The sequence below is a fragment of the Palaemon carinicauda genome, chromosome 23 (assembly GCF_036898095.1).
Source record: "Palaemon carinicauda isolate YSFRI2023 chromosome 23, ASM3689809v2, whole genome shotgun sequence".
Classification (NCBI taxonomy): domain Eukaryota; kingdom Metazoa; phylum Arthropoda; class Malacostraca; order Decapoda; family Palaemonidae; genus Palaemon; species Palaemon carinicauda.
The window spans coordinates 72,877,941-72,892,280 of record NC_090747.1 but is presented as its reverse complement, the minus strand read 5'-3'; the positions used below and the strand labels follow the sequence as shown (position 1 = coordinate 72,892,280).

Below are 14,340 nucleotides of genomic sequence, written 5' to 3'. Positions count from 1 at the left end.
ATGAAATGCATCTTGTTTCATGAGAGCTACGCTGGTTACATAACCTCTTGAGCACCCACAACAAGAACATAAGTAAAGGCACCCAGGTACTTGTGAGTACACAGCTGTAGGTGGTGGGAGGTAAAGGATGTCTAGCATTTGCAGACTCCTGTCTTATTACCCTAGATACTAACAGGATCTTCATAACAGCTAAGGAGAACCCATTATCTCTTCAAAAGCCTATGCCCGAGTTGGACATCCAACCACCTCACTGCTTGAAGTAAATGCACAACAAATGGTCTCACAAAGTTTAAAAGAAATTGCGTTTGGATATCTTTAGTTTTTCTGGCCGATACTAAGAAGTGTCTGGAGCTCCGTGCTGAAACATCATGTCCTCTTAAAATAGCAACATGGAACATGCACAGGACAGAGAAGCCAGTTATCCTGATACCCTCTGAATGCCTTCTAAGAAGGCATTATGGGCAGCTGGATCTTGGCCACAAACTCAGGAACAAACTAAAGAAGACCTTCCATCCTTCAGAATGACAAGCAACATATATGCCAAATGTTCACTAAATTGCTTCACTGGAGTTAAGGTTAGTCATCTAGAGAGCGCGATATCTAACGCTCATTTAAGTCTCGTAGGGGCAAGCATAAGAGACTTGAGAACGTTGGTTACATACCACTTTAGGCCTGAGGTGCCAGGGTAGGCACAATTACTCATAATTCCTCAAGAACATATACAACTCCCACGAGGGGCAGAGGTTTATGCAACTCAGCTCAGGTCGGAAGACTGTACTTAGGGCTGAGCAATATTATTCTTTCCCAGCCATGACAGTCACTTCTCTTTGCAAAGAGGGATGAGAAAGTCTACGATTGGCACTAGAGATGCTCCAATCAGAGTAGTCGTTCTATGACACCAATTGCAGAAATTTTTTTTTCTTGGTAGACAGCAGCAGAGTATTATCATAGGTACTCCAACACCTCCTGAAAAGCCTTTTGCTTGGAGATGCTGTAAAGTCCTCAACAGTGAAGTGCAAACAACTTCAATGACTGGAGCTAAGTACAGTAGGGTCCCGAATTACACGTGTTCTAATTACGCGATTCCTCAATTACACGATCGATAGTTTTAAAAAATTAAATTTCCTGTATCTACGAGGCTGTTCAAAGTTCGCGAGTCAAGCACTACAAAATGTATCAAATCTATTGTCTTTTTAAGTATATTGGTAGCCCTAAATACGGTGATTTATAATAAATGTTACAAAACAATATCAACATTACATTTCATTAACATAATTTCATAATGAATAGCCTATTTAAGGATAAAATTCCACATCAACAATGAAATCAACTGTTAACTGTGCGAGTCCAGCTGACAAAATGTAACCAGAAATGTGGTTACGTTCTCGGCAATCTTTATCTTTCTCCAACCTTACGATAATTGTAATGGTAGTGTTAATGATGGTATATTAAAGCATTATTTTTGTTTAGTACAGTATATTTAAAAGCCTTATTTTTCCCTCTGGGCGTTCAAGGTTTTCACGAGTAGACTGGGTTCGTTTATAGGCAATGAATAGCCTAAACTTCGGTAACGAGTCGTCAATATTTTGTCATATTTTAAACAGTATACATTTGATTTGCAAACATTAATCAAATGTATACTGTTTAAAATATGACAAAATATTGACGACTCGTTACCGAAGTTTAGGCTATTCACTGCCGATAAACGATAACAAACCCTTTAATGCAAACTAACTGTATCCTTTGATATTCCTCTATATTTATCACGAATTCCTTCTATACCTCCCCAGACACTCTTATTTCAAATATCTAAATTATTCTTATCACAACTAACACCATCTAGTCATTTTCATTCCATTATATCTATTATTCCTCTGGATCTTATTCCCTTTCCTTATTCTGTTTATTCGATGGGATTCGTTTTTCCCTTTACCGTCTTTCAGAATCTATTTTTAGCCACTGGCAACCAAATCCCCCCTTCCCCCGTCCCCTACCGTCTCCCCTGCGAGTCCACCCAGCCTATCTCATCACTCCCCCCCCCATCATCCTCCCCTGTTCTAGGTCTGTAACCTTCTTCTGCGTCATAATCTCTCTCTCTCTCTCTCTCTCTCTCTCTCTCTCTCTCTCTCTCTCTCTCTCTCTCTCTCTCTCTCTCTCTCTCTCTCTCGTTATACAATACGTACAAATAGATGAAGAAACCAAAATCGGTTTTCTTGTAGTGTCAATTAAATACAAAACGAAAAAATTATACCGTGTATACATCCATTTCAATCATAGCTTAAAATACGGTAACCGATTTCGTCCGCAAACCACTATTTTTTAGGAAACACCATTCTATTCCAGAAAATTTTTACTCTAAATGTCAATTGCGCTATAATAAAACATGTACTTATGTTGTTAAATTTCGGGTGTGTTTTAAAAATCGAGTATTGCTAACTTATTTTTGTTTTACTTTTGGCTGTGATCACATCAGCTGATGTCTAGCTTCCGCGCGAATACAATAACAAAGAATTGTTTACACCATTTCTTAACTTATTCAAACCATCTATACAGTTAATATTACATAAACACCAATGTGTTATAACCTATCATATTTATTGTTTAGTACTTTAAAACCATCTCTCTCTCTCTCTCTCTCTCTCTCTCTCTCTCTCTCTCTCTCTCTCTCTCTCTCTCTCTCTCTCATCGAACGTTATAGCGGTAACCTAATTGTTCGGTGGCTTTAAAAATAGGCCTAGTACTTTCTTCTTTTACCTTTTTTGCATATGGATCCATAATTGAGGTGGGTACAAGTTGACTTATAACTGAAGTTAGGAAAAGTATTTTGGATATGGAAAGGACAATTATCTTTCGTAACAGTTTAGAATTATCGTAAGTTATCACTCTGTCATTAGCGGCAGTTTGCTATTGTGGATTAAACGCATAAGGAAAAAAAAATTTCCAGCTTTGCTACGAATTTAGGAATTTATATGGATACGGTAAGTAAAATATTTGTAATAACATAATGTTTACTAAATGTTTGTAATATCATTAGTTATGACTTAGATCATGTGTGTTTAATGCATTCGTTTGTTTATTATGATCGATGATGGAGCGTAAACAAATGGAAGGTTTCCGTTTCAGGCGGCATCATAAAGAAAAACATTTCATAAATGGCATTCATTTCATTTATTTGAAAGTTCTAATAAAAAATAATTAGAACATTGGTAATAAAAAATTCAACATATAATCTAAACTTGGTAAAATTGCTGTCAATTCAAAAACACAGATGTATAAATGCGTCTGTTTCTTCGTTGTGATCAGAGATAAACGTAAACAAAACATTGGTTGTCGTTTTCTATTGTGCTTTTTAGCGTGTTTAGGAAACGCATGATATAAAATCGCCTTTATTTTGATAATTCTGGATTTTCAATCATACAACAAGCTAGTCTATAGAGTGATGGTTTTGCTATTCACCAGTTGTATTATACAATAGATATGACAAACATTAAAATTTGTCTGTATTTTGGGTTGTGTTATAACGGGAAATATATGGTGTTTACACCTATCCTGGTTGTAATTTTAACCATTTTTCAAGTTATTAGAACTTTAAAGTATATTAAATGTTTTATTTATTTACAAGAACAATTTGATATTGTAAAGAAATACAGTATACTACAAAGAAAGTATTGGAAATGGGTAGTAAACACATTTGAATAGGCAAATTGCTGGTTGCCATGGCCGCAATGGAATTATTTCTTTTAATTGTGTGTTTCGAAATTCGCGATTTTCCATTTCCACGAGGTCATTAATCGACCAAATTCTCGCATAATTCGGGACCCTACTGTAGCTCTGAAGGTGTGATTGATTGAAGTTTGTTCTATGAGATGGTTCACTCAGGAGCTTGACAACAAATCAAGATCCTACTCATCTTAAGGTCATTTGGGAGCCACCACTGTAATCCTGACACCTGGTGTGATCAACACTAGGTTGATCAGTTTGCAAATAGGCTTGAATGTGGGAAAGGGGTAAGAATCCGGGTCACCCCATGGGTGTTGGACAGCAACCTCAAACACTTTCAATTATCTGAAACAGGGGAATAGAACAACCAAAGTTTCCTCTTTCGATATTTGGTAAGCAGGCCGATTGCCAGTGGTTCCCAGAAGTTAAAAAGCATTTCCGTCGAGTAAGAATGAAGGTACCATTTCGAACCTACAACCTGCCCCTGGCTGCTGAGTAGGAATACTAGGATATTTGTTTTGCCTGGAATGAATTTCCCCGGGAGCTCTGAAGCGTTTTCCACTGCCTAGATATGCACCTGAGACTAAAACAGACCTCCTTGCTTGTTGACAGACTCTATGACTAAAGTTGTCACACATCAGCGCTAGTGTTGCAAAGCCTATAGTACTAAAAACACTGCTAGCTTTTAAGATTGATATGCAGGAACTTTCGTCTGGGGACTGCACCACTAAAGCAAAGCAATTTAATCTCAGGCATGCCTCCAAACACCCTTTGATGCATCTGAGAACAGACATATCTACTGAGGTGGAGAGTTGAAAGGTTTTTCATCATTCAGCCGTCAAGAAAAATCTTCTCATAGCCCCTGCTCCATTGGAACAAAATGGGATGGGAGATTGCTGGCAGCCAACCACTGATAATTCTGGAAAAAGTTTCTCCAAAAATGAAAGAGGTCTCAAAAGCTGTCTTACATTTTTGCTTGAAAAAGAACAGTTGCTTCTCCTATCTCAGGCTGCTAATGCAATCTTCTCAAGGGTAACTAGCTACTGCTGTGTCAGCATGTCCAGATACTTCCTCCTCAGCTTTGCAGTGGGTCTCAACTTTTCCCAGTTTCCTACGATCCCTAAATAGCAGCAAATAGAGTACTCGATCTTAAACCTGAAGCAACTGTCAGTTGTTGTGATCCTTTAACAGCATATCTCTTTCAAAAGGAGCCAAGATGAGATCAATGTGAAAAATCTCATAAATAATTGGAGGGAAGTGAACAGTTCAAAACCAAGGACTTTGAACTGGTACCTAACTCACTCAAAGAAGGGGTGAAATTACTTTCTGTAATACTCAAATTTTGAAATTAACATCCTTCACATTCACCAAGAGCTTAAAGTCCTCTCTAATAGCGGACTGTATGGTATTTGCATCTCCGTGTTGAACAGAGTTTGATGAACTAACTTATTAAGTGGCAAGAGGTCAATAGTTGGTCTCAAGCTCCTGGTTGACTTCTTCAACATGAAGAGCAATGTGTAAAACCCTACAACCCCAGAACTGTCTAGAATGACTTAAGGCACATTCTTCTCTTACATTACTTTTACTTTAATCAATAAGGCCAAAGATTCCAGTGATTTCAAATGGAAACTCTGGAATGACAAACAAGTATTACTCAGGAAAGATCAAAGAAAGATTTTAACGGGTAGCCTGGATCTGTTCCAAAAGAATTTCTACAATCCACTGTTACTCTCACCTTGCCCAATAGCATGACAGGCCTCCCCCACCGAACTCGCAGCAGCTGGAGAAGGAGACTACCAATTTCAAGTGTCCCCTTTTAACTTTAACCCCCCCCCCCCCCCCCTGCATTGGCCAGGCTGGGCATGAAAGGTGGAGTACTATCCGCACCTCTCTTATGGAAAGAAGTAACTGGGGATCCCAATCAGGTTTTGGAGCTCTCTTCAAAGCTGAACATTACTGTGCAAAAAAGACCAAAGGTCTTGACACCGGTACCTTCGAAGGACCTGGACCTTTGAAGGTAACTACACGATGGATGAGGAAGTCACGGCTAGCATTCCTCAACTCTAGCGATGCTTTTACCTTTTTACAACCTTTTGGAAAGAAGTGAATAGAGTAAGGAAGGCTGGTTCAAGAATTGAAGAGATAGTGAAAGATGGAAATGGAAGGTTGTTAAAAGGAGAGGAGGCAAGGAAAAGGTGAGCGGAATATTTTGAAAGTTTACTGAATGTTGAGGATAATGGGGAGGCAGAAGATAATTGCTGTTGCAGGTCTTGAGGTGCCGGTGATGAGAGATGAGAATAAGAGAGAGATTACAAGAGTGGAAGTGAAGAGAGCACTAGATGAAACGAGAGTAGGAAAAGCATCTGGTATGGATGGTGTGAAAGCCGAGATGTTGAAGGAAGGGGGTGTGACTGTGCTTGAATGGTTGGTGAGATTGTTTAATATGTGTTTTGTGTTGTCAATGGTACCAGTAGATTGGGTTTGTGCGTGTATTGTACCACTATATAAGGGTAAGGGAGATGTGCATGAGTGTTGTAATTCAAGGGGTATTAGTTTGTCGAGTGTAGTTGGAAAAGTGTATGGTAGAGTACTGATTAATAGGATTAAGGATACTGTAAAACAGAGAATGCAATCTTAGAAGTACAGAGTGGTTTTAGAAGAGGTAGGGGTTGTATGAATCAGATTTTTACAGTTAGGCAGATATACGAGAAATATTTAGCAAAAGGTAAGGATGTGTATGTTGCGTTTATGGATCTGGAGAAAGCGTATGATAGAGTTGATAGGGAAGCAATGTGGAATGTGATGAGATTATATGGAGTTGGAGGAAGGTTGTTGCAAGCAGTGAAAAGTTTCTACAAAGGTAGTAAAGCATGTGTTAGGATAGGAAATGAAGTGAGTGATTGGTTTCCGGTGAGAGTGGGACTGAGACAGGGATGTGTGATGTCGCCGTGGCTGTTTAACTTTTATGTTGATAGAGTGGTGAGAGAGGTGAATGCTCGAGTGCTTGGACGAGGATTGAAACTGGTAGATGAGAATGACCATGAATGGGAGGTAAATCAGTTGCTGTTTGCCGATGATACTGTACTGGTTGCAGACGCGGAAGAGAAGTTTGGCCAATTAGTGACAGAATTTGGAAGGGTGTGTGAGAGAAGGAAGTTGAGAGTTAATGCGGGTAAGCGTAAGGTTATGAGATGTACGAGAAGGGAAGGTGGTGCGAGGTTGAATGTCATGTTGAATAAAGAGTCACTTGAGGAGGTGGATCAGTTTAAGTACTTGGGGTTTGTTGTTGCAGCAAATGGTGGAGTGGAAGCAGATGTACGTCAGTGAGTGAATGAAGGATGCAAAGTGTTGGGGGCAGTTAAGGGAGTAGTAAAAAATAGAGGGTTGGGCATGAATGTAAAGAGAGTTCTGTATGAGAAAGTGATTGTACCAACTGTGATGTATGGATCGGAGTTGTGGGGAATGAAAGTGACGGAGAGACAGAAATTGAAGGTGTTTGAGTAGAAGTGTCTAAGAAGTATGGTTGGTACTTCTCGAGTAGATAGGGTTAGGAACGAAGTACTGAGGGTGAGAAAGGGTGTAAGAAATGAGTTGGCAGCTAGAGTGGATATGAATGTGTTGAGGTGGTTTGGCCATGTTGAGAGAATGGAAAATGGCTGTCTGCTAAAGAAGGTGATGAATGAGAGATGATGGGAGAAGTACAAAAGGAAAGCTAAGGTTTGGGTGGATGGATGGAGTGAAGAAGGCTCTGGGTGATAGGAGGATAGATGTGAGAAAGGCAAGAGAGCATGCTAGAAATAGGAATAAATGGCAAGTGATTGTGACGCAGTTCTGGTAGGCCCTGCTGCTTCCTCCTGTGCCTTGGATGACCCCAGAGGCAGCAGTAGGGGATTCAGCGTTATGAAGCTTCATCTGTGGTGGATAACGGGGGAGGGTGGGTTGTGGCACCCTAGCAGTACCAGCCGAACTCGGTTGAGTCCCTTGTCAGGCTGGGAGGAATGTAGAGAGGAGAGGTGCCCTTTTTTGTTTCATTTGTTTGATGTCGGCTACCCCCCAAAATTGAAGGAAGTGCCTTGATATATGTATGTATGTACAACCTTCTGAGTAAAGAGACGTAGCCTCCAGCACCAGGGTGTTCCCTTGTACAACTTTTCCAAAGAATCTGGCAAAATCCTCATCCCTCCTTTTCAGAACTCGGTTGGCCCATTGGTTAGGAGAGCAGTTAAAGGTCAACACCTTTGCACGAGACAAACCCAACTTGCTTTACTTCTAAGGTCTTTGGGTTTTACAAATTCTAAGTAATAGTAAAGTAGGCAACCATACAGGGCTATTGGTTGATCCAGGAGGCTGGCCTTGGAAGAACAATTCATGGCAGCAGATTCTAGGGCTGAAAAGACTATGCTTTCCACCTTGACTCTCTCCACAGGCAATCTCACCATCAAAGTAGTGACTGGAATTGACAGGAAGAGATAGGCTCACAACCTCAAGTAAATAAAATAGTCAAATGTGTGTGGAAGGCAGGATATAAACCCGAAGTAATTAAAATCCTTGTCAAGTGTGAGTGGAAGGCAGGATATAAACCCAAAGTAGATAAAATCCTTGTCAAGTGTGTGTGGAGGGCAGGGTAGAAAGCAGTGAATTCCCTGGCTCAGAGGTCCAGAAACACAGCTATGCAAGGCCACAGTTATAAGTATGGGCTTTTGGAAGTAATTTTACTCACCATTGGTATCATAAAGACATGACAATCATATCTCAGGATTATTTACTAACCTATGGTGAGCCCTTCCTTCAAATATAAAAATATGACACCCCACATACATTTGTACATAGTCTAAATGTACCAAACGTGCACACAAGAACAAGACTAGCATAATATATTTTACGCTTTTAGCTTGGTTATCATCTGACACTTTATGCATCTTTCAGTATAATCATTACATGAAAGTTGAAAATTAATAAATGAGCAGACAAAGAAATAAGCACATACGTTAAGACGTGCAGCAAAGGCTTATTTTTTAATACTCTTAGTTTATAAGAAAATGGATAATCTATTTTTCGGAAAATCATACAAATAGAGGAATTACTCCATACTGGATGCTAAAATAAGCTGCTTTCCCTTGAATAAATAATTGGGTACTCAGGTCAGGAACGGGTTGCATACAGGACCAGACATACATAAATTTTAAAAGGACTTTTAGCATGAAAACAAATTGTTATCATTCAAACAACTATTTGTTATATGAAATATCGACATTGTACCCAAAACTATAATATTTTGAATTTCCAAAATTTCAAGCCCGAGTTTGTGAGTTTCTTTCCTCAGGAGTATGCACACCCATTTGTATATTCAAAACACCAAATTGAAAAAAAAAAAGCATTGTAAATTGCCATATGTTATCAAATCCTGCTACTTTAAAACATTTCCTGACTAGCAATCTTGTCTAATTGTCTTTGTAAACTTCTTGTGAATAGTGTGCGACTTATGTCAATACTGAAATGTGATGTATTAATTCAAATTTTATTTTACTTTATTTTCTAATTCTTTTATACCTTCAAGTGCATATGTACCTATAAGTTACAACCTACCACAGATATTTATGTTAAAAGCTTATTTATCACTATTCGCAGCCAAGTGCTTGGTGTGAATCGTAGCTTAATGTCTGGATATGGGTCTCTCTCTACTTACATATACGTATACACATTTTCAGTAACCTAGCAATGTTATTGTTTACAGCTCACACATACTGCTATAACAGTAAGACCGATTAACTTTATGTATTGTCACCTAAACATAGATTACAAATACTCTACACTGTTATAATTATTCAAACTTATGGACAGATGTTTACTTTTTGAAATTGTGTATTTAGAGGGACATCTGTAATATGATAAAACAATTGGTGATGAAATGATGTAAAGAGTTAGGTCATTTGAAGAGCATTAAAAAAAAAAAATCTGCCAGAAATTGAGTAATGGAATAACAGCATTTGATTTTACCAGTAAAGTTGCTGACTCCCCAAATATAGGAAATTCATCTATAAATAACCCTTGTTTTACTAATACATGAGGCTATATGGTAGTTTGTCACCCTCAACTGAGCCAACAAGTATATATAAAAATAACTAAGGTGTCTAGAAAATTCTTACCTTTCCAAGGGCACCAGGCTTCAGAACTCTCCTGAGATTTTGGTACATTGTTTCCGTAATGAAAGGGGTAAATGGAGCCATTACTCGGATCATGCAGAAAAGCACAGAATACAGGGTTTCAAGTGCTCTTAAACAATCCTCTTTACTTGTCTCTCCTTTGAGCCTCTTCCTATTAAATCTCACATACCAATTTGTCAAGTTATCAACAAACTTTACAAGTCTAGGTGTGACTGTGTAGAGCCTGAAAGCGGCCATTTCCCGATGGACAAAGCTCAGTAAAGATTGTGTGAAGGACAAGATCCACCTGTCCATAACATTGTTAGACTTTCCCATAGAACTTTCCTCAAATTCAAACTGCTCACCTTCTTCTTTCTCATACCTGAAAAAAAAGGCATCTCATAAAACCTTACAGTTCAAGTTTTATTTTTAATAAAATGAGACTAACAATAAAATCCAAGCTTGTACTCAAACTATGATAATCATTAAATAACATTTATTACATATGATAGTCACACTGAGGCTCGGAACTTAACACTTAAATGCTACGATAAAATACTGACAAATAATGTATAGCTATAAAAAAAATTTTAACTTATCTATTTTTCTTAGCTATAGAAACTTACATCCTTAATTATTATTATTATTATTATTATTATTATTATTATTATTATTACTAGCTAAGCTACAACCCTAGTTGGAACAGCAAGATACTATAAGCCCCAGGTCTCCAACAAGGAAAAATAACCCAGTGAGGAAAGGAAATAAACAAAATAAGAAATAAGGAACAATTAAAATAAAATATTTAAAAAAATTAACAACATTAAAAGATATTTCATATATAAATCATAAAAAGAATTATGTTAGCCTGTTCAACAAAAAAACATTTGGTACACGTTTCAACTTTTGAAGTTATACTGATTCAACTGCCCGATTAGGAAGATCATTCCACAATTTGGTCACAGCTGGAATAAAACTTCTAGAGTACTGTGCAGTATCGAGTCTCATGATGGAGAAGGTCTGACTATTAGAATTAACTGCATGCCTAATATTACGAACAGGATGGAACTGTCCAGGAAGATCTGAACGTAAAGGATTCTCGGATTCATAGAAAAAAAATAGAAAACCTAATGCAACATGCATAATGAAGTAATTGAATGACAGTGCCAGAGATTAATATCTAGATCAGGAATAAAAAATTCAATAGGCCATAGGTTGCTGTCCAACAAATCAAGATGAGAATCAGCAGATGAAGACCAGACAGGAGAACAATATTCGAAATAAGGTAAAACGAAAGAATTAAAACACTTCAGAATAGATTGATCACCGAAAATCTTAAGACTTTCTCAATAAGCCATTTTTTGTGCATTTGAAGACACAACTAAATTCTTTGTTAAGAATTCGAATATCTATTTAATGATAAATCAATTCCAGATTATTCTAATGTTGTTATAGATCTTAAAATATTCTATACAGTATTTCTATTCCTTACTTATATCTTTTATTTGGTATTCCATTATTTTCCCTCCCCACTGAGGTACTTTCCCTGTTGGAGCCCTTAGGTTCTTACCAATGGCAACTGCCTACCTCAGTTCCACCTAATCAAAACTCTCTCTTTCATAATTGGGTTAAATGTTTTACAATAAAAAGGTTTCACCAGTAATTAATGTCATAGGCTATGATTCAAATTCAAATAATAAGCCAGATTTTCATAAAAACAAATTATATAGTAATATTTAGAATACCTGACTATCATTATTATCAATGATGATGATAATGCTAGGTTGAATAAACCGGGATAGTTACACGCGCAAACAGGGATGGTTGCGAGCGTATAAGAGCTGTTCGCGCACTTCAACATAGCGCTGATTGCGCGCGCCTAGTTGTTCGCGCGCGCAGTGTTGTTTGTGTGCATAAGGTTGGTCGCACGCACCAAGTTGGATGCGCCAGAGCTCTCAGCGTGACGAGAGTCCGAAAACTCTCTCTCATACGAGTAAGATTCATAATGACTAGAATACGAGAACCTGAAGGTTCAACATGTACTGTGTTGCGAGACCCCAAAGGGTCAGAGCAATGAGAAACCGAAGTTCCTGTCACGAGCCCCCGAAGGGTCAGAGTCAATAAGGGCATGAGAGACCAGAGGCCTAACGCAGCCTGTGTTGCAAGACCCCGAAGGGTCAGCGCAACGAGAAACAGAAGTTTCCCTGTCACAAAACACCGAAGTGTCAGAGTGACTAAAGTTACGAGAGCCCAAAGGTTCAGCGTAACTAAAGTTACGAGAGCCCAAGGGTTCAGCGTAACTAAAGTTACGAGAGCCCAAGGGTTCAGCGTAACTAAAGTTACGAGAGCCCAAGGGTTCTGCGTAATTAAAGTTACGAGACCCCGAAGGGTTAGCTTAACGAGGAACCAAAATTTCTGTCATGTCACGAGACCCCGAAGGGTTAGCTTAACGAGGAACCGAAGTTCCTGTCATGTCACGAGACCACGAAAGGTCATCGTGACTGATGGCACGAGACCCGGAAGGCTCAACGTTACCATCGTTACGGGAGCCCAAGGTTTCGAGTCACGTTAGCCCAAAGGATCAGCGCGACGGAGTCCCGAAGGACTCCTGCTGTCATGAGAATCAGCAGGATCAACATGACGAGAGCCCGAAGGCTCACGATCACGCAGACCAAAGGGTGATCGTAACGAGACCCCGAAGGAACAAGGAGAACCAGCAGGTTCAAAGATAACATCTCCGCAGGGAGGTTTGTTCTCCCAAAGGGAAACGTCGCTAAAGATAAGGCTCTCGCTCCGCCCATGAAGGAGAACCATAAGCGTAAGGGGGGACATGCCCCCGATGCCCAGAGGCGGTTTTCTCTTGAGAACGAGAGAATCATTCCCCCGAAGGGAAAACCTGCTTCGGAGAAAGCTCTGCCACCGCCCCAGGTGGATCAGCAAACTCCTATAAGTTATCTCTCGCGAACTAGAGGCTCTATGGGAAAAAAGCGTAGGCGTAACAATCTCTCTCTCACGAACGAGTGAGAAGTCCTCCCGAAGGAGGACATCGCCTAAGACAAGCTTTCTCGCAGCTCTATGGGTAAAAAGCGTAGGCGTAATAAAGTCTCTCTCACGAACGAGAAAGAAGTCCTCCCGAAGGAGGACATCGCCTAAGACAAGCTTTCTCCCAGCTCTATGGGAAAAAAGCGTAGGCGTAATAATCTCTCTCGCAAACGAGAGAGAAGTCCTCCCAAAGGAGGACATTGCCTAAGACAAGCTTTCTCCCAGCTCTATGGGAAAAAAGCGTAGGCGTAATAATCTCTCTCGCAAACGAGGGAGAAGTCCTCCCGAAGGAGGACATCGCCTAAGACAAACTTTCTCCAAGCTCCTCGTGGGCGTAACAATCTTTCTCTCACAAACGAGAGTGAGAAGTTCCCCTCGAAGGAGGAAGAAGCCTTAGACTTGCTTTTTCCCAGTTCAAAGGGAAGAAGCAGTCTTCGCCGACGAGATAGCAGAAGAAAAACTCGTCGAGCCATCCACAATTCTTCCTGAAAGGGGGAAGGTTGCTGAACGGCTGAAGTGGGGAAGCTCTCCCTCGGAAGGGGGTGCAACCCAATTTTGGGGAAGGTTAACACTCCCTCATAAGGGAAGGTTCTCCAGTCCCTAGAGGCGAACCTCCTGGGAGCAAACTATGCTTTCCATCACCAAGCCTTGTTCAAGTTGAAGGTTGACTACGATTGCTACCTGGTAACGTGGGCAGCTCACGAGCTACCACATGAAGAGCAGGATAATGAACAGGGCGGCCGAAGCCATCGGCCTTGTGTTCTACGTCGCTGCTATCTGTAGAAAAGATAATAAAAGTTGTGATTAATTACAATTCATGGTCCGCTGCACAACATAACTATTCGGAGAATAAGTCACCTTCCTTGTAAGATAATTCCTCGAAAGAGAGCTGAACTGTTATAAACTTTAACTCAAGTAATGAAACAAACAGACGGGAGTGTTGAGAACCTGCCAACCATCAATGCAGGGGTGGGCAGCAAGGTAGGGGAGTAGTATCAACACAATGACGACTCCCTTACGGCGGAGGCCGCCGGATATGTTGTCAACAGTAATTAAGTTACAAGTATCTAACAACATAAAAATATATTTCAATTTATACATACTGTATATACATGCATATATATGCATATGATAAATGAAAACACACGAGAAAAAAAAAATGACAGAAAAACAATCGAGGCAAGTCTTTGCGGGAGAGAACGGCAGCATGTCCGCCCTCTACTGAGCCAAAAAGTAAAGTGGTTACTCAGCCGTGAGGTGTGAGTGAGCGGGGTAGCCAGTCTACCCCAACCCCCACCCACTAACTAGCGGATGGGGTAGTTATCCCACACTAAAAGTATCAGGGTTCGTCTTTAAGCTACGCCGAAAGTATACCCCTATAAATAGCAGAGGGTTTGTATTTATGCCGGAACAACTATTTTGTTGACAATTTAAT

General features: G+C 39.8%; 1 protein-coding gene across 3 annotated transcripts in view; it reads right to left on the bottom strand.

The window, feature by feature from the left end:
- Positions 1-14,340, bottom strand: part of IleRS (Isoleucyl-tRNA synthetase) — a 283,203-nt gene that overhangs the window by 7,568 nt on the left and 261,295 nt on the right. For all 3 annotated transcript variants that reach the window (XM_068347042.1, XM_068347044.1, XM_068347043.1), the window contains exon 13: positions 9,867-10,245. In XM_068347042.1, the coding sequence (XP_068203143.1) occupies positions 9,867-10,245 (379 nt within the window). The remainder of the gene's footprint in view (positions 1-9,866; positions 10,246-14,340) is intronic.